This window comes from Metopolophium dirhodum, chromosome 1 (genome assembly GCF_019925205.1).
Source record: "Metopolophium dirhodum isolate CAU chromosome 1, ASM1992520v1, whole genome shotgun sequence".
Taxonomy (NCBI): domain Eukaryota; kingdom Metazoa; phylum Arthropoda; class Insecta; order Hemiptera; family Aphididae; genus Metopolophium; species Metopolophium dirhodum.
This window is the reverse complement of record NC_083560.1, coordinates 20,582,758-20,604,745: the sequence shown is the minus strand read 5'-3', so window position 1 is coordinate 20,604,745 and position 21,988 is coordinate 20,582,758. Positions and strand designations below refer to the sequence as shown.

The 21,988-nt window shown below is 31.4% G+C and overlaps 1 protein-coding gene across 1 annotated transcript; it reads right to left on the bottom strand.

Annotated features, from left to right (window-relative positions):
* Nucleotides 1-1,673: 1,673 nt before the first annotated feature.
* LOC132933903 (solute carrier family 49 member 4 homolog) lies at nt 1,674-20,943 on the bottom strand. Its single transcript, XM_061000181.1, has 12 exons — nt 20,934-20,943; nt 18,291-18,445; nt 14,173-14,346; nt 13,195-13,348; nt 12,931-13,018; nt 11,026-11,138; nt 10,775-10,909; nt 10,551-10,692; nt 10,369-10,477; nt 10,106-10,292; nt 9,830-9,995; nt 1,674-1,953 (listed from the first exon to the last, which is right to left on the bottom strand). Exons 1-12 carry the CDS (start codon nt 20,941-20,943, stop codon nt 1,674-1,676), a joined length of 1,713 nt encoding a protein of 570 aa, XP_060856164.1.
* Between the last annotated feature and the right edge of the window lie 1,045 nt (nt 20,944-21,988).

Below are 21,988 nucleotides of genomic sequence, written 5' to 3'. Positions count from 1 at the left end.
ATACTGTACCATGGTATGATTATAAAAAACTAGTTTTAGTCCGGTTGGCGCATCTTCCTACTATTCTAGAAGTTACTAGTAGTTATTCGCATTTAATTGGTCGAAAATATCAATAGGGTATTATAAAAGTGGAAAACTACGCGGAGACGCTCGTGATAGACGTGGCAAGGGTGGTATGCGTACCACAAAGTGGTGACCACATACCTTTTTACTTCGTCATGTCACAGAATATATGAAACATACATATTATGTTTGATATTATTATACTAAGGTAGGTATTGGTTATTGGAACTGCACAGACAAAATGCTGGGTCATGGAGTTTGCAATGTTTCATTGTTTAGCAAACAGACAGTCTGAACTTCCAAATTAACAGCTATAGAATTTGCTCTCAGTTTGGTGGTCTTAAAAAATACATTATATCATGGGCCGATGTTGAACCTGTATAATATATTATTCTTTAATCGTGATTTTAATAAATAAAATAACATAGGTTCGAAAAACAACGAGAAGTCACGAAGATAATTTATATGGTAATTTGTAAGTTTATTGCTTACACTATTTTGTATTTACCGACAATGAATCATATTTTGGTAATTTGATAGGTACCTAAACACAACAATAATTATCTACCTTTTTACTTTCTTGATTTTTAATCAAGTAAGTATGATAATTGAAATGAAAAAAATCTGAATTTTGAAAACTTTAAGAATTTATGTTGAATAGGAAAATAATAAATATGTAACTCAGTAATGATGAGTAGGTGGGTAATTTAGCTAGCTTTAATATAAAATATTAATGAGAGAGATTTGATCACACCCATGCGGTATAACCATTTGAATCTATAAAAACGTCGGAACGTCAAACAGTCCCAACATTTTTATTTTTTAATTTTTCTCCTAAACTGTGATAGCTAGAAAGTTGGTTGATAACTCATTAAAAAAGGATTATCAAGTAAATACTAAATGTGGAATTAAAATTTTTAAAAAATGATTTAATTTTTTACAGATAAAAAAAGAGTTATTTTTCGCCAGATTTTCATTTAGCGAGGTAGATTTTTGAAACTGGAGAACGGATTTTGTTGTTTTGGGGTTTTGTTAGATTCACATTGGTTAGGAGAAGTGCATTGAAGATTTTTAAAACTTTATCTAAAATCGTTAATTCACTACAAAGCTGTAAAGCTGAAAAACATCAAAAAACGCCCAATAAAATTTGTTTTAATTTTTTTAATGTACTGTAATTAACTATTAAAGATAAAGTTCTGGAAATCTTCACTGCACTTATCCTAACCAATGTGAATCTAACAAGACCCCTAACAACGAAATCAATCCGGTTTTGCAGATATATCTCATAAAATGAAAATGATTTTTTGTGGGGCTGTTCACACCGACATTTTTCTGGATTCAAATTGTTATACCCCGCTTGGGTGTGACATCAGTTAATACATTTCTAAAAATTAAAAATCTAAAAAGTTTACATGCCAATCCCTGACTTGGCAAGCGTTTTTTGTCTTTTTTAGTGTAAACGACTAGGTCATTTTGATATGTCTGATATTGACACATCGAACAAAGCCGGCCACACGCGCAGTATTCAGGATGCGCCGAGGACCTCTGCAGTGCGATATGGCCAAAATTTGGACTAAACGCGGCCCATTTTCGACGTGAAGTGCCCGTTCCTACTTCCGGTTGGAGCGCCTGAACTGCCGTTCCGCGCTTCCCCGGATCAATGCAGCGGCGGGGGCGGGTACGTGAACAAGGATGCGGCCACGCAAACGGAAGAAGTGGCGGGCCATATCGAACCAAGCCGGCTCCACGTAGCATTTTGGAAGCAGCGGCGACGGCGGAAAATCGAAGGACGCGGCGACAACACTTTCCGGATTTGGAGGCGGAGGCTGCTGCGTCACGTACGTCACCGGAATTGAACAACCCTGAATGGGTGGGTATTTAAGCCAAGAACTTGATCATATTTAAATGATCAAACGCTAAATAATGTAAATACTAAACAATTTTTAAAATGTTAATAAAGATTCGTTTATTTTTTATTAAGAGTAAGTTAACTATTTTTTAAAACTTTTTACAAAAGCAATTACATAAATTACGGTACATACCTAATTGCGGATGAAGTGTGTTGAACATTAAACTCTTTTAATTAACAATACGGCCCTAAATTTATATGGTTTATCAAAAAAGAATACCGATTGCACTGAATGTAAAATGTGGTGAACAATCACGTGAAACGATAAGAACCAGTACTCGAATACAATACAAAAATATGTGTCTTAAATCTAATAATATAATATATTGTATTATACTAAGATACGTATTCGATTCTTGTCGAGTATTTCTCATCTGCGGCGCACTACGTGACATTGACATAGCCCGAGTGAGAACGCACATCGTCTTGTCCAAACAAACCTATAGTAGGTACATTATAATATTATTAGACACCGGTGCGTATAGTCAAATCGGGAAATCGGGATTTTTCCGGTGGGCCCCTGTCAATACCAAATTATGGGGCTCCCGGTCTCAACACCGTATATTATGTTTTAAATATAATTACTTTTATTAATAATGCAATAATGCAATATCGAACTATAGCAGGTACACAATTTGAAAATAGTTTATTTTATTGGATATAAAATTAGGACATAAATACTTTTGCGTTTACGTTAATAATACACGTCATTATACATAGGTTCAATATAATGATTTAGTTAATTTGTTTAATTTATAAAAAAAACACCCATCGTAACTATTAACTTCCGGTACGTCAAATCACGATAAACAAACATTGTATAAGGCATAATATATACACGAATGAACTGCACATTTAAACACTACTTACTAGAAGTATTAATCATCATGTATCACGGCTGGATTAAAAGTTGGTTGTTTCAGACATGATGGTTTTTGATTTCGACATCGGACATGTCTGTAATATACCAAAGACATAATATAATACATAGACTCCATTATAAATTTGAGTGTATGTGTACGAGAACCAAGATTGGGCATTAATCAGTTAAAAAATTTAATTTAAGTTATTAAGTTAATTTAATTTTAACTTTTTAACTTAACTATTTACTTTTGGCTTTTTATTAACTTAACTGTTAACTTACTAAATTTCTTTTTAATTAACGTGAAATTAACGAATTAATTTTTCATTTTAAAAAGTAAGTTAAGTTGATTTATTTTGTTTTTAGTTTTGTTATATTTCGCTATTTAAGTCTATTTCGTTTTCACGTCAAAAAATATTTACCATGAATTATTTAAAGTTGAAAATGTATATCATTTGAATCTAATTTATATGGATGAAATCTAAAACTATAAAGCAGAGACCCGTGTGTCGCTCCTTTGGCGATTTTTTGTACTAGCGTAAGAGACGGCCAATGAAAAAATTCGATGGGAGGTCTCCCTGGTCTCTGCTTTGTAATATTATATATCAGAAAAAAAAGGTATTTTTACGAAGAACTTTGTATTTATACTAAAAGATTAAAGATAAAAACTAATAATTTTTTTATCTATTAATATAAATAATTTAGTTTATGTATGAAGATATCAATTTCTTCAGATTTTTCATCTTTACCCCTTTGAGGACTTCCTGCGTCCTCGCTCGGACGTTATTCGCGTTCTCCGCTAAATTTACAGCCCGCGCGCGGCCGTACTTTGTTCCGGCAGCCCGCCGCGGCTTAGATAACGTGCAAACCGAGTGCCGCCGTCGCGCGTGTTTATCGATAATTTTTAAGAAAAGTCGAGTTTTACCACTTTACGTCGCGTAGGTACCTATTACTATATATAGGCATAAATACATGCGTCGAAAAGTTCGATTTTTTTATCGATGTATTTACATGTTTTTTTTTTGATTTAATAAACTACGTTATTATTATATTATGTTTGACTGCCTTTTGTCCTTTTGCCTACTCGGTCACGCCGTGACTTCCTTATATTGGTGTTTATATATTTGATTTGGCATAAATAAACACGCTATGGCCATTGTATCGGGTCTGGAGGTAAGTACATGTATATATTATAATACATAAACGTATAAATATTAATCTATAATATAAAAATGAATCGCAAAATGTGTTGGTAAGCGCATAACTCAACAACGCTTGGACCAATTTGGCCAATTATTTTTTTTAATGTTCGTTGAAGTCCAAGGATGGTTTTTACAGCGAGAAAAATTCGAATAATTGCTGGGAAGACCCTAAAAACAGCCCTTTTCTTTTTAAAACAGCCCTTACTATAATATAGATAGTATAATATTGATCGTTTCCATGGCAATGTAATCACTGATCAAGAACATCATCTATGGTGGTCGATTATTTGTGAGCTCTTTGTTAATGAACATTTAAAATTATAATGATTTGGTAGATGAACAATTTTACAATGCGAATTAAATTAAATTAAATTCGTATATCGTGTTTTGTGCAGAGTGTTAAGTTACCTATGATCACTAATTATTGCATGTGACACAATAATTTATATTTGATATGCCTCATATACGACGAAAAAATTTAGGTAGAAAAACCCGAAATGCTACAAACCAAGGTAATTACCGATCTAACCAAAGTGCAAAAGAACGTGACGATCGAAATGAACGTGAAATAATTCGGATATCACAAACGCGTGAAGCGCGAGCGCGACATTCAACTAATAATCGCGCAAGTTTGAATCGAGCTGCTTTCAATTACGATGTGTCAATTGACTACAGTAACTACCACTGTGTTGTTATTGGTTCTATGAACTCGGTTTGCTCATATTGTAAGGCTTTGAAATACAAAAACGAAGCCAATGGATTGTGTTGCGCAAATGGTAAAGTGAAATTTATACCATTGGTATCAAGTACATAGAGCATTTACATCCAATTCATTCTTTCGTCTAGCATTCGAGTATGGGCCCGATATTAAATATTACGCTCATTCGAAAGTAGAGATTGGTGCTATGGACAAGGAATGTCCGCATTGTAATGCGCTTGAGTTCAAAAATGAGCCAGCCGGTATGTGTTGCGCGTCAGGAAAAGTGCAACTACCGGAAATTGAAACACCACCTGACAACTGAAAAACCACCCACGGTTTACTTATCGGTACGGATCCAGATTCTAACCTGTTCCTGAAGTCAATTCGAACATTCAATTCATGTTTCCAAATGACATCGTTCGGAGCCACAGAAGTAGTTAAAAATAATGCTGCAAATGATCAACAATTTAATTCAACGATTTTTATGAAATTTTATATGCATATTCAGTAGGTCTGAGAATCAGCTACTATCTATTATTCATACCCCTAAGTGATAAGGATTGTCCAGAAAAAAAATAAAAATAAAAATAATAATAGTGTATTATATATTGGTTGCTATTAGTTAATAGGGCATGTTTGTTGATTTGTATTTGTATTTTTTGTCAAAATATATACTGTAGCGAGCTGTGACTGCTGTTTAACCATTTATCTAAAAATAACACCTATATAGGCAGTAGATCAAAGTGTAGATCAAAGTAATCGTATATAGTACGCGCCGCGTAATATTTACATTAATAGTAATAATAATAGCAGATGCGCTGCGTGTGTTGTAGTACAAACGAATATCGAGCGCGCGACCATGAACGGCGTGCGTCAATCAATATATGACTACTTATATAAATAACTCGCATAAAATGTCCATGTAAATCGTGAGTGATATGGAATAAAGCACCGCACGTGTACAATAACAACATGTATATGTGTTCAACTTCCTGCCGGGTGCAAGCGCGTGACGATGCCGCGAGATGACCATATACGGTTATCCAGAATAAGTAATGACAGGGACAGACCCATCGAGGAGAGCTGATGGACAAGCGTTCATCAGACGAGCAACCGACGAGCTTAGGAACAGTCATCAGTAACTATTGTCACATCTCGCTAGCTTCATTCGTATATTTGGACTTAGAGTAATTTTTATATAATCAATCACAGTTTAATAAGTTAAATAAATCAAACATATTAATATATTATACTAAAAACTCAAGATCTACATTTTTTCCATCATCCTTCAATTTTATTGACTGGGGCACGTTACAATACATAAAAAAGAATGTTTGTGTCTAGATTAGACCTCTGGGAAGAACATAGGCTAATTTAAAAAAGATTAAATGTTGGTTTTTTTTTATTCATCGGATTTCAGTACGGTTAGGCTAGGTTAGGATTTTGTATTAATTGATTATATTAATCCACCGTAGGTGGAATTAAGTAAAAACGACAAACTTGGTATAACTTTGATACTTTAGAGTTAAATCATACACTTATGTACAAACAGCACGGGGTCCGCGATCCACCGCAGGTAGATTGCCTACCTGATAATAGGTATACTGCTGCGAATTAGAATTTTTATTCCGGGCAACAAAAAGTTAAGATACAGTTTGTACATTTAACGGGCAACGAAGTGCACGGGATCAGCTAGTTATATAATAAAATATCCTAGCTCAAGTCGAGTCGACTATACTATGGGTATGCTTAATCATGAGCATAAAATCAAATTAATAGCTAACCTACATGTATACTAAATGACTTAATGAGGATCTATTTATTTATTTATATATTTTATATAGTAACTGTAGCACAGGGCCTAAAATACATCTGATTTCAGGGGACACACCACACAATTAATTTAACTGTTACTTTTGGGCTTTGACAGTTTTCTACAGCAAATAAACCTGTTGTAACACACACTTTAATATACCACTTACCCTGTAAGTGAGTTAGTGAGGTAACTTTTTTAATTATTTTAAATCACTAAACGCAGTAAAAGCCTATGTGTGTAGTAAATTGAAAAACATTTAAATATTTTTGTATATTATCATCATCAATTAGAATATATTTTATGTAACAAAATAGTTTATGAGAATATTCAAGGTTTTTAAAAAACAAATTTTATTATGTTTTGAAAGTAATATTGGGTTTGTTAAATAAACTGTTATACTTATAAAATAATATAATATGTATATTACTATGTATGTAGATCCTTTTAGTTATATTTATTATAAGGAAAAATAACTATCTAATTCTTTAAAATCCAATTTATGATTATAATAATCAGTTCAATAACTTTAATTTTTTAATACCGTCAAATGGGCCAACTTGTGGCGTGTGTTTAACATGGGGGCCAAAAATATTAACTTTTAGTTTTACCTCCATAATGGTCTTTTTTCAATTAACTAATGTGATACAAATATTCTGTTGTTATCTTAACAATATTTAAAATTACTTTGATAGTGTTACAGCATCAAATTTTAAACGAAAGTATTAATTTTTAGTTTAATATCTATTGTTTTGAAAAGGTTCGAAAACTTACACTAATACTCATTGAATTAGACGTTTTACATAAAAATTTATAATAAAGAATATGTTTGGATGTGTGTAAAATTTACTACTCTATATTATAAAATATTATAATCTGGCATACATTTCTGTAAATTACGTTTTACTTATTTAGTCCAAGTAGTCCAACTTGGGCCATTGTTATTAAACCCTGATTTTTTAATGTTATTTACATAATATTTTAATAACTACTTATTTAATTGGTAAACAAAAAAGTTACTGACCTATTATTTAATACTTGACAAGAATGTTATTATTTTTTTATTTAATTTTTTTTTTATTATACTTATATATTATTTTGTACTTATTTGATTGGTCAACAAGAATGTTTTTATTTTTTTTAAATGTTAATACTCACCAGTTACAAAATATATTTGTTAAATTCAGAAAATTGTCTAGTACTTTTTAAAAATTTAACATAGTGCTCAAAGCTAAATAAAAAGTAAAATAAAAAAAAAACCATAAAAGGAATAATTTGTATGATTCAAATGCAACAGATATCAATACATCAAACCTTAACTAAAAAAAAATGTTACATTGAAAATATGTCTAGATTAATTAATCTTAAAGTTATTTATAATAGAATTTCAAAACTGCCCCAATTTTGGCCGTTTGACAGTATTTTAATAATATATTTTAGACTTAAAATAAACATCAATACATATTTATAATATGCTAATATGCTATAGTACCTATACCTAAATAATATTATGAAAATATTCTATAAATTACGATGCTCTTACAGTCTTACTAGTTAACTTTTCAGTAGGTATTACCATATAAACAATATTGTATTTCAATAGACATAGCATAGAATAATTTAAATATTCTATGTATCTGCATGTTTAGTTATTTTATACTAAAGCAGGTACCTAATTACTTAGAATTAACTCATTATCATTTCTTCTTTTTTTTATAACAAACTTGTCCATAGTATAGAAATAAAATAAGTAGATAGGTAATTAACTTAAGTTAACAGAATAGGTAACTAGTAAATTAGAATATTAAATGATTAATGTTTGTTATTTCTATAAAACTAAAAATACGTTATAAAACTTGGCCCTTGGGACACACATTTGTCATTCAGGGGACACACTTTGATTTTCAGGGGACACAAAGTGTGTCAGGGGACACAATATTTTAGCCCCTGCTGTAGCAGTATTTGTATGCTACATTAAATTATTAATTACCAACCTACCCCTAACTACAACGAATGTCATTCTAGGTGACTAACCTGCTAGACACCCAAAAAAATACGGTGGCTATATGATTTGCATGGACGCCCAAATTTTTTTAAATTTTTTTTCACGTAATGTCGCGTTTTCGGCGGCAGTCCCACATTGTCCGTTATCCGACGAAGTCGGATTTGCTACCCGGATAACTGAGGTGACTGACCTGCTAGACACCAAAAAAATCGCGGTGGCTATATGATTTTGTATGTAATTTCGAATTTCCGGTGGCATATCCCGGGTTACCACGTCGTACCGCGATGGTCCTAACCTTATCACAGTTCCTTTATCACACACCAACCGGCTCAAGACCGATGACCAGACCAAAAGAACACTGCAGCTTCTGACATCGGTTAAAACTCTTTGCCAACTCGGGGGGTTTGGGGGTCTCTCCCAGTGACGATCAGAGAGCTAGTACTGTATAAAGTATAAACAATATAGTCTATAATTTAGTTTTGGGTTGGAAAAATCAAAAAGTTAAGTACGCTAACGTAGTATAAACAAATTCATTTTTTTAACTTCATAAAAAGTTAACAATAAGTGTGCATTAAATTTTAACTTAACTGAGTTAACCTATAGTTAAATTAACTTTTAACTTCTTGTTGTTGGTGAATATTAACTTAACTTAACTGAGTTAAAAAAAATCATTAACTTGCCCAACCTTGACGAGAACGATGGCGTGTCCATTACAGACCAAATAACATATAAATATTATACAATATTGAACCCACTTTATTTAAAACCAGAAACATCATAATTATATTATTTATTATGATAAAAGTTTATGTAACTATACCTATAAACGTACTAAACTAAAATTATAAACTATATATGTTCAAATAACTGGGTTTATATCAAGTGCTTACTTTTTTATCTTAGTCATGTCCCTCGTAAGACATAGAAAGACGATGCTTAGAATCGAGAAACTGAATACACCGACGTTCATCCAGTATTCGTCTGGAAAATAAACACGGAAATTATAACATATATACATTCCTTGAAAATGAAAATAGTTGGAACACTGAAAAATCGAGTTAGTAAGTTAAAAATATAGTCTTAACGATATTTCCGCAGCCGACATCGGTTATATATATTTTATATATTGCATATAGCACGTAGGTGTATTTGACGTTTTAACTCGGCGCGATCGTGTGAAGGTAAAAATCGTATACTTTAGTATTTTCTCAGTGTACCCTATGGCGGAGCATTCGAAAAAATCCATTAAAATTACCGAAATGGGGAAAAACATACAACACTACGTATACAATGTCCACGAACAGGTTGTTCAACAGCGTCATGTAGGCCGCGACGAAACATTCGGGCAACGGGTACATCATTTCAGCGCCCATTTCGTACAGTAGCGACTGGCTACACCAGGCGTACGGGAATGCTATCAGGACTACGCATTGCAAGATGACTGAAAATGTGCGTAAAATTATCGTTTATTATTATTATGTTATTAATAAAATTATGATCGTTATCGCGGTGAAATGTATATTATCATAATATGTGATTACGGGCGCGTACGGGCCGTGAGCTTGAATTTGAAGTTCATCATGAGCATCAGCCAGCAGAGGAAAAACGTCGACACACAACGGGTGGCCAGAATGAATGTTTTGCTGTTGCCGGGGGAGCGGTCCGCAAACGTGCTGATCGACAAGCTGAGGGCAAAAGCGTGAAGAATCATGAAAAAATTGCATTCGGTCGTGAATTCCTGGGGAGAAAAACCACATAAATACACGAGAACTTTTAAAAAAAATGTATACGAATCGCCGTCGACGACGGATTACGGGTGGCACGTGGAGTTTGGAAAAAGTTGATGGTATCAGCGCCGCCCACGGAACTGACATCGTGTTGGACAATGTGAAGGCAAACACGAGACACCAAACGTCGAGATTCCTTGAAAGCGGAGATAAAAAAATTAGGGTTACGGATTAAAGCGACGGGAGGGGAGGGAGGGGCACACACGTACGTGACGAGCGTTTTGAGCGAGTGAAACATTTTGGCGCTCTGGTGCGACTCCATCGACAGTTTCGACTCGTACGTCAGCGGCGTAGTGCGTTTCGGGAAGAACATGTACACCAAAAGCGTGACGAACACGTTCAGAGCCAGGCCTGTAATATAATAATAATAATTAATAAGCAAACGGCGTTGTATAATACGCGTATTTCACGCGGGGCGTTCAAGTCTCCGTACATGCGTACAACATGTGCATGATCTGACTCCTCATGATGAACGGTTTCAGCGGTCCGTTATTCACCACCGACACCACGTTGGGGACGATTATGTACGTGGCCGCCGATCCTAGCATCCTAACTGCCAGGCAGAAACCTTTAAACACGCACGCAACCGAATCAATATCACGGCAAAATATAATATTAAATTGTATAATATGGTATATGCGGCATTTATGCTAAAAGCGCACGCGACCATGATCGTTCACTGACCAGTTGCCATGTTCCGCTCGTTCTTCGGGAACCACTGCGCCGACATGGTTATTATCAGAGGCGTCATCTCCACGCCGCCCACGGACTGACATATGGCCGACAAGTGCAAACACCTATAATAATATTATATAATATAATATTATATTAAGTAGGTATGATCGTTGTAATCATTATAACTGTACGCGTTACGAAGGGGAGTGCTACTTTCTATATACGTATCTATATATTATAGTATTATACTAAATCGGTTGAACCGGTTTAGCGCGTGGTAAACGCTTATATACAAGCGAATCAATTTTTATTTACTATTATATCTACCAAAATGTAATATAATTTGAACGTTTAATTGTACAATAGTGCTACAATTTAATATTTGTTTCGCTTATTGTTCAATAAAACGGCAATTGGTTTTGTGCGACAGTTATTATAATAGGTACTGCAAACTCACCGAAAAGTGCACTTATTTAAATTTTAAATAATCATCGAAATACTGCACGTACTGCTCCGAACATCGAATATATATTAACTGAAATGCCGTTTAGGTACAATGGTACATATAGGTTATAGGTACATATATATTATTATAAGCAAGGCTGGCCATTAACAAAAACGAGTTAAGATGTTATAGTCAAGTTACTATTGACTAAGTCTTAACGTGTTACTTTTTTCTTGTAAAGTAACTTCTAAATAACGAGCTAAATTGTATCCATATATAGTGTGCAGTTACTATTGATAATAAGATAACTAATTGTATAATCACGTTAAGTTTTTTTGTCCTAATATTAACACCATAGATTAAAAATAAATTTATTCTTACAAAATATCATAGTTTTTAGAAAAAAAGAAGTAATATAATCGTAAATATTGACAATAATTGTAATATATATTATGTATTGTATAAATACTAAATTTTAGACAGACGAAGTGTTGAATCAACTATTTCTGGATTTCAATAGGAATCAAAATAACAAGTATAAAACAATTTAAATAGGTAGGTACAAGTTTAAATTATAAATATCCATAGTGAAAATATTACAGTCTCACCCAATAATTTTAATTTCAAATTTGTTAATAATGTAACCATACACTACTACTATAAAAATTTACATAAATAATTAATATCTTCTGTTAGTAAGTATCGTGTCTATCATTTTATGGCCAGCTCAATTTTGTTATATTTCTATCGATTACTCATATGGTAGGGCTAGGATTTATATGCAACAAATAATTATAAAATATGCATTTTATTTACCAAAATATGAAAACAAATATACAAAATCAAAAATAATGTTTAGGTATAATTTTATATTGGTTGTCTGACCAAGGTAAGATTAGATAGTATAAATTGACGACAATTCGACAAATAACCTAATAATTATAGACATTCATTATAAATATCGTTTCAAAATATAAGATTTTCAAAAACTCTAATTGCAAAGTTTTCAACTATGCACTTACATGAATTTTGTTCAAAATATGCAAAAATATTCAAAAAAAAGTTGTTCTATTTTATCGAGAGTAATCCGAATGGGGGACATATTATATCTTACAACCAATCAATTTGGACTCTAAGAAAAAACATGCAAATGCATAGAAAGCCCTACGATAAAAATAACCGACAGAAAAATAACAGAAATGGAGCACATACTCACATGTGTTATTTAACTATAAAATATTTCTATTTTTGTGTATAATATGCTTTTATGAAATTTAGAAGTATATTATAATATAACTCTTAACTTTAAATTTAACTTAAATTTCAATTTAAACTAAGTTTCAAGCCCACGTGGCCATAAATTTGAGGTGCTAATATATATTTTTTTTTACGTACCTACACAATACGTATGTATTGTAGATAATGTAAATGATACATACTCGCGTTTTTCGGAATATGTGCACACTTACATCGTACACGAGTACATGGTCGGCATACATCTTACAGCCGTGCCCAACGTGAAAAAATAACACGACCATAACAGGCTCAATTTCAATCCTGTGGTGATAATAATATATTATGTAATATTAATAACTATCAGTGATATTGTAGTAACACTAATAATAATAATAATAATAACAACAACTAACGTCCAGACGGACGATAATATAATGTATAATTTAATAAAAATGTATTTATTTATATATTATAATTATATCGTGACGTATCCGTACCGTATTTATTGATCGTCAGACATGCTGGGAACACTAGCACCGCAGTCATCAGGCTACCCCATATGGGCAACAAGGACAGCGATCTGCTGGTCCAGTTTGGAAAAGCCAACAGTGCCGGCTCGTGTATAGCGCTCCAGATGGACTGAGAAAATGACTAAACCGGAGGAAAATAAATCGTATAGGTATATATTTTTATAGTCTGCAGCAGAGACGTACTAGTGTACCTACTTCCCAGTGGCGTATCTAGGATTTTTTCAAGAGAGTGGGATATAAAATTTTAATAGACATTCAGTATACATATATTATATTCATATTATTATATAAATGTTGTATTGCTTACAAAATTTGGTCTCCGGTTGTGGGGGGGGGGGGGGGGGTGGATTTACACCCATATTCGCCCCGTACCTAGATACGCCACTACATGGTACTACCACAGGCAGTGTACCTATTATCATTGGTTATAATATTAATTATAATCAATGCTATTATAATATAATATGTAAGTATATAATATGAATTATTATAATATCTTACACTTATGGCGCGGTTTTTTTCTTTTCACTAATCGAATGCGATATAGGTACGAACACGCGAGCGGTATACTGCAATATGATAATAAGAATATAACATTGTGTACGAGTGTGAAAAAGCCAACGTTATAATTAAGACGTACCTACCTCTAACCTATTATATTATAATATATTATTTTCAATAATAGGTAATATATTATGACGAATCTGAGGTAGCAGGCGTAGGATATAACATTTTGAAAATATAAATTACGCGTCCCGCTTTAAAACGTGTTTCGCACATTGAATTGGATCGTAAAAAGATATTGAAGTGGTCTCAAGTATAATAGGTAATAATAATAATAATATATAGTTATGGGCGTAAACGTTATTTTATAGTATTTGATATTTTGGTATCACGTGATCCTATTATATAGATCTCGCGAGATACCATGTTTATATTATATACTTGGAGTAAAAACACTGTAGACATTATACTGATGACGACAAATCTCATCCCCGACAGGCCGATACTCTTGCTGCTGTTGGAACTGTACGACGTAACCGAATGGACTGGTAAGCTTGGAAAGATTGTCGAAGTATCGTCAGCATCGGACGAAGACGACAGTCCATTGTCGATTTTCTTGAGAAAAATCAAAATTAGATATGCCACATGACAGTTATTGATTTATTAATAGTGTTCACAACTCGTATAATATAAGTACTATATAAATATATAATAACACAGAGGTGACTGTACCGCCAAAATCTTTCAAATTTTGCGGGTTGGACACAAATATTACAATATTATAAAATGAAATGTAACACCACACTATGCAAAAAAAAAACAAAATGCACGATAAAGGAGTTAAGTTTTGTTTTACGCTACAACTGGTGCAACATATTATACATATTGTGTTTAGTTGTTCGATGCACATTAATATCTGTATAGACATAGCTGCCGCTGACTTTTTAAATATTATAACGATGCATCGTATTATACATAACGTTTTGAGTTCTAAAATTTACAATATGGTCTGACGTCTAGCCCTCGATAACCGTTAACATGTTATTGTTATTCGGTAAAAACCATAAACCGTTATCGTGCCAATAACACATTATCGGTCCGTCGAGTCACGTTCACGTTGGGATGAACACCGTAAATAAGTTTTCTACATTTTGAGTTTATTGTCTTACGGATAGGTATTAATATTAGTAACAACCGTTACTTATACATTATATACCTATATACATATATCAACGGTGGGCCAGCTAATAAAAATAATTAACAGTGGCAAGTTTAGTTAATTCAATCAAATTGCCTTCAGTTAAGTTACAAGTTAACAAAAAAAAATTTAACTAGATAATTTTTAATAGGAGTAAACAAAATTAACTTAACTCGGTTAGAAAAAGTTAATTTTTTTTCAAGTTACAATATTTTTAAGGTGCCCTAGTGTTTTGTTATACACAAACATTTACCAAGACATGTAACACTGTGTAAACAATTAAATTATTATAATATATAATTTGAAAATAAATTACCAAAATCGAAAAAAAGTTAACGAATCAGTATTGTCTAGTTGATTACGCATGCCACGAATATAAAATTAACTTTACTGCACGACAATGATAATTAACTATAAAAAGTTACAACAATAAAAATTTTAACTGAATAAGTTAATAAGTTAAAAACAAAAATAATTAACTAGTTTAAGTAAGGTAAAAAATTAACTTTTTAACAAGTTAATGCCCACCGTCGATATATATATTATGTACATGAATATAACTATACACTGCAGTACTTTGTTTTATATTAAAACAACAAATTAGTTTAAGTTCGAAGGTAACTTATAAGTTTGTTAAGATCTTAAGACAAATAGTAAAAAGGTGGATAAGTTGAAAATCGAAGCATTATTTCGACTGTACACAGACACAAATAATAATAAAAAAAGGTGGATAAGTGGATGTCGCTCTGCTGTACAATAGGTTACAAGTGGGTCACTGTAATGGATGGTGTTAAATTTGAATTCAATGATATAATATCATTGTTTAAGAAAAACAATTCTGAGCGAAAACGGTCAGTCAGCCTATGATATTACCAAGTATATCTGATGATATTATTGTGAATAAAGTAATTTATATATAACCTATTGACGTTTTAAATTTTCAATCCTTAGCCATAAAAGTTAAACATTTTATACATTTTTAACCACAAAATAATTAATAAATTATAAATTTGATAAATGTTGTCAAAATTTGAACTTTAAATGCTTATAAAAAAAAATTGTGTCTATGTATTTTTAATATTTTTTAACTACTATTAGAATGATATATCAGGAGCCTTATATTAAATTTTCACGCTTTTTTACCCGGCAAGTAAAATTTTATTGATATTTATAGAAAAAAAAACTAAAAAAATTGAAAACTGACAACGTCCGTAAACAGCTCAAAAAGAGTCAAAATATTTTCAAAATATTATCGTGTATAGAAAATGCTAATATAAACATTCAGTGAAATTTTCAAGTATTTACAGTCATTCGTTTTTTAATTACAATAAAATAAGAAAATTGTTACATGAGAAATCGAGTGAATATCAAATGTTGTAAAAATATAAATTTCAGACGCTCATAAAAATTTAATTAAAGTTTCTTGTAGACATTTTTTTTTTGATAAAGGTAGACAAACTTATGAGTAATCTTATATTACATTTTCAAATCTTAGATTTAAAAAGAAAAATTTTTATGAATTCTCAACTCAAAATAATTTGCTAATTTTCGTGATTTTTCTGTATTTTGTCAAAATTTGAACTTTAAATGCTTATAAATAAAAACTGTGACTAAGGATTTTTAATTTTTTTCATCTGCCTTTGGAACAATAACCTAGGAGCCTTCTATTAAATTTTCAAGCTTTTTTACTCAACAGATAAAATTTTATTGATATTTATAGAAAAAAAAACTAAAAAAATTGAAAACTGACAATGTCCGTAAACAGCTCAAAAATTTATTTTGTAAATTTTATGGTGTATAGAAAATGCTAATATAAACATTCAGTCAAAATTTCATGTCCCTACGGTCATTTGTTTTAGAGTTACACCAAAAACCAAAATCTATTTTCTCGAAAACAGATTTTGCGTAAAAATTCCCGTTTTCCCATAATTTTTCTTTTGTTTTTCACGTCGCTTGTGTAAACTACTGGGAAATTTTTGACCCCCCAAAGTACCAACTAGATTCACTTTCCTATCAGAAAAGTTACTATTGAAGAAAATCCAAGCACTTTTACTGTCCTAAAAGGTGATGACAGACACAAAAATAAAAAAAAATTAAAAAATTAAAAAAAAAAAAAAAAAAACACATCATTGTAAAATCAAATCGCTTCGCTCAAAATCTAAAAATCCAAGAGTCGCCCACACAGCATTTGGAAATGATAATATTTTGTGAAAGTCTTAAAGTGGTTGAATAATAAATACTTAACTAATACTATTTTATAAATATTTTCTTCTTATGATAAAAAAATATTGTACTATATGATTGCATAAACATGTTGACTTAATATTTTATAAAGTTTCTGTAAAAATGTCTTTTGAAAATATATGATTAAAATATTTTGTAAATGGTTTTTATAAAATATTTTCAAATATATGAACTTTTAGGCCAAAGAATATGACTAAAATATGTCCTAATTATTTACGCAACTTTTTAAAATATTTTGACAACTATATTATTTTCTTGAAAATATATTTTTACCTTAGTTGGGAAATATTTTTATGCTGTATGGGGTATGCTGCTGGAGGTGGCGGTAAAATGGCAACTGCAGGTCTGCCTGGTATATTATGATACTATATTAGACACCTTTTTACGTCAGATAGTAGTGACCTCTGATGAACCATGGTGGCTTGATTGTATGCAATATACTACTGAACTACGTATAGGCGTTTTTAAGTAAATCTGAATTATTCTATTTTTAATTAGATTAATAGCACTAGCACACAGCTAATGATGTCAGATAACAAAATAATATTCCACCACGATGGTTATTATAAATTATAATATTATAATAATATTGTTACACCACTTTAGGCCTTTTTGGAGTTGTCTATATGGAGCGGTTGTAATACAATATAATAATATATTAAGGATATCTATGCATAATAGTCGAAGCCAGAATAATTGTATTCAAGTGGGCAGGAATCTTAATCGGCCTATGAATTAATGAGAGGCCTATCTATCACCCATACTACTACCATATACATTTGTATCTAAAACTCAATAATATTACAAAAATAATAAACTAGATATTACACATTTGTTAGAATTAAAATGTCAAAACTTGAGCAAGGATTTAAAAGTAGGAAATATGATTTTATGTCTGATAACTGGGGATGTGAATTTAATGCACTATACAAATAAAAGATGATAAAAAAATACAGTTTAAAACGGACCAAAATATGCATACAACACAGCAGTTTTATGAAATATTTTAGGACGTCCAGCTGCATATGCCTTGCAAGACCCCGTGGCTCCAGCCTTCGGCCTAAGTACTTATACACAGCGATCTTCACATACATCTTATGAGTAGGTACGTACGTACTTCAATAATCTCTTCGGCGTTTAACAACATCGTAAACAAATGAATACTGGATTCCTTGTGGATTAACTCGTGCAAGGAATTAGTTTCCTTATGGTCGGACGTCCTCGCCAGGGTACGACAGTGGAGTTGCACAGTCGATTTAACCGTAGTGTATACTATAACGCGAGATGAATTATCTATAAAGTTTGAATGAAAACATTGTATCGCGAATAATATGAAAGACGATTGCTCCATATTATACTAACGTCTAATTAGTAAACAATAAAGAAATACAACATTGTGTACACATGGCAACGATTTTTTTAATAATTATCACTATATAATATTATGCTTCAGTGAAAAAAAGTGGCCTCCCCGCTGTCAAAGATGTCCGAACAGCAGACCTTTTAAGCTACCCAAATACGATCAAGGGTGGTGGTGAATACGCATAGTTCGACGAAAGGAAAGTGGCGTCTCATGAAACGCGGTCGACGCGCGACGTTGGCGTTAAACTTACAAGTCTGCGAGGTTCGATGGCTGCGAAAACGATTTTGTGCCGTCACTCGTAAGTGTTCCGAAAGCTGCATGTATATACGACTGATATCCGTCCCATCGTCATTCCAAATTTAGTATTGTGGTTTCTGGTTCTAGTTTAAACTAAACCAACTAAACTAACTAAACTAATTTAGTTTATCTGTTTCAAAAACTCGTTTTTTTAATTAAAAATGTAATCTGTTCTGCAAATTTAACCAACTCAAAGAAATTATAAAATTATATGGCGTACTAGGTATACCTACGCGTATGGCGAAAATGCGCATGCAAATTACATTTTTGTACAATATATAGAGCGGTCAGCACGAAAACTAAACGATACTAACGACGAAAAATTGATGGTTTATTCATACCAATCATTGAAAATTACAATATTGGACGAACGTATAAAAACAATGACGAGGCGCGTATCTCCTGGATAACGGACAAAATCAAATGTTACCTACAAGTGAATTTCATATTATAGACGTTCCATTTTTTTTTAAATATAATATTATGTTATGCTGCATTGTTTGTTTCTGACCGATTTTACATAAGGGTTTTCTTGTCGTGGTTACTTATTAACAAAAACATATTTATGATTCATTGATTTTATTTTTAGAGGGAAAATATCGAGTAGCGTGCTATGGTTTTTTCCAAAGAGAATAAGTATATATTATATACTTCTTGTAATGGAATATTTTACTCTAACTAAAAATGTTAATATAATAGGTATAATAAACAGGTCAAACGTCAGTTCAAATTTGACTCGATGTGTCTGTAGTCTTACTATTATTATTATTAAAATAATTGTTAAGTAACCTTGTTCACCAAAAACTTAGACCGTTAGTTACTTTCGCTCAAAATTGTTTTTCATGGATTTATCATCGAATTAAAATTTAACACGTCATCCATAAGTATCTACTGAATGACGAGGGAATAGGTACACTTGACTTCTATACCGTATACATAAGAGCGGTTACCTTTATTCCCCTTTTATAAATTTGGATGTAAGAAATTTTTTTATTCAATGTTTAACAATGTTCAATTTTTTAGATTCTATATAGAAATTTAAATCAATTAACAATGGACTTTTTTAAATCTTTAATACATTTTTTTATGCAAATTACACGTTCAAGTGTTTATTAAACAAACGATTTTTTATAAACCATAATTTATAATGTTATAATAGTTTTATACAAAGAGTTCAAATTTCATATAAATCAGAGCAGTAAATTGTTTTTTAAAGCCGTTGAAAGTTTATCAGCGTGCCAAGTTTACGAAATTAGGAAATATATAAATTGTAATAAATTTGTATAAATATTATAAACCATAAGCTTTAAAATATGTATATAATAATAATATAATAATATGTCTATTTATATTTGATATTATATGTAGAACAAAGTTAGAGGACATCTTTTAGATATTTGTGAAATTTTTGAATTTTTTATCAAAACGTTTTATACTTTACTTCAAACAGTACTAATTGCACAACATATTTTGATATCCAAAAATGTGAATGTGTATAAAAAGAATTGTTTTTTTCCAAAATGTTGGAGGTAAAAACTAAAAATTTAATATGAGGGATTTATTGATTATAAAATATTAGTAAATAATATTAATCTATGTATACCTAATTTGTTAAATCGGTCCAAGTTAAATAAATATACTAGATGCAAAATAACATCCACTATATATTTATGTAAAACCACTTTTGAGGACTAGTTTCCTTGGTGTAAACATTTTAATAACTGAGTAACTACTATTACTTGTTTGAATTTTGAAATAAGTCAACATTTTCAAAAAAATAATCCACTGAATAATTTACAGTAAAAAGGTAGATTCTCAAATGAAAAACAGAAGTTTGCATCACAACAAGAAATATTTCTCCTTGAGTAATACAAACAAATTTGAAGAATTTGAAAATATGTGGTCAACGAGTATAAATTAAAATTTCAAAAATCAGAATTTGACTTAATTTGTTATTAATTAAAAATAAGTAAAATAACAAATTGGAAGTGAGCATGCTTGGTGAATCACTTTGTATATGTATATATATATATATATATCTACCAAACACGATATTTGTGCCACGCGCCCACGCGCCATTATACAGAATACCATACTTACCTGAAGTCATCGTTTTTAATTATCGTTCGAGACAGCTCAGCAGATTCGCGTAATATAATCCTTGTTTTAAATTAAAACTAAATCTTTTAAACATAACAATTTTCACTTCAGGTGTATTTAGTATAATATGACACAGCATATGGGTCGCGACACACTACAGAGGTTTTGACGCGCGGTGAAAACGCGCGAGCACCGTGCGTCGAAAACGCGGGATGGAAATGCATACATGTAAATGAAGTGCGACAGACTAGCGCGGTTTTGACGCGCGTTGCCGTGTGACACCGCTGCCTGTCGCGGTTTTGCGTTTTGAACGCGTTGACGCTTGGAACCGTAGCACATTGTTTTATATGGCATGCGACATACCAAAGCGGTTACGACGCGTTTTAAAACCAGTTTTTTTACCTGTTCTTACCAGTTTTTTAGTTTTTAAATTGACTAATTGATTTTTTGTCGAGTTAATTTATTTAACAAAAAATATATCAATATGATTGATATTGATATTTTAATCCACGAAGTGGAGAAAGAAGAATGCCTGTGGAATATTAATAGTAGTGAATATATGGACAAACACTCCAAAACAAAGGCCTGGAGAAATGTGGCCAGTGCTGTATTAAAAAATTGGAATACATTTTCTGACAAGGAGCAAGAATCTTACGGTAAGCATAATTAATTTTTATGTTTCTATGCAATTTATAATAAAATTATATATTATATAAAGAAAATAATAATAATACGTACTTTTAAAATAATTAAATAAAACAAAACATAAGTATAGGTACGTAATTTTTGAATGGCTGACACAAATATTTTAAATTTGTACGATCTATGAAATGTAAATGTAAATTTATAAATAGTGAAGTACGAGCAGGTTGCTGCATGTCGACAACGTGTTGATACCGGCGTCGAACGTGTATTAACAATAGTTTAAAAATTACTTATTTTTGTAAAATATGATCGCCTGAATTTATTTTATATTATATTAAATATATAATTATATTATATAAAATTATAATTTTGATATTATATTAAAAAAAAAACTTAGAAGTAAAAAAAAA

Coding starts and splice junctions, on each gene's coding strand:
- LOC132933903 (XM_061000181.1), bottom strand. Junction 10,910..11,025: donor CGAGCGGAACATGGCAACTG/GTCAGTGAACGA, acceptor GCGTGTTTAAAG/GTTTCTGCCTGGCAGTTAGG. Junction 1,954..9,829: donor GACATTGTATACGTAGTGTT/GTATGTTTTTCC, acceptor AATATGATCAAG/TTCTTGGCTTAAATACCCAC.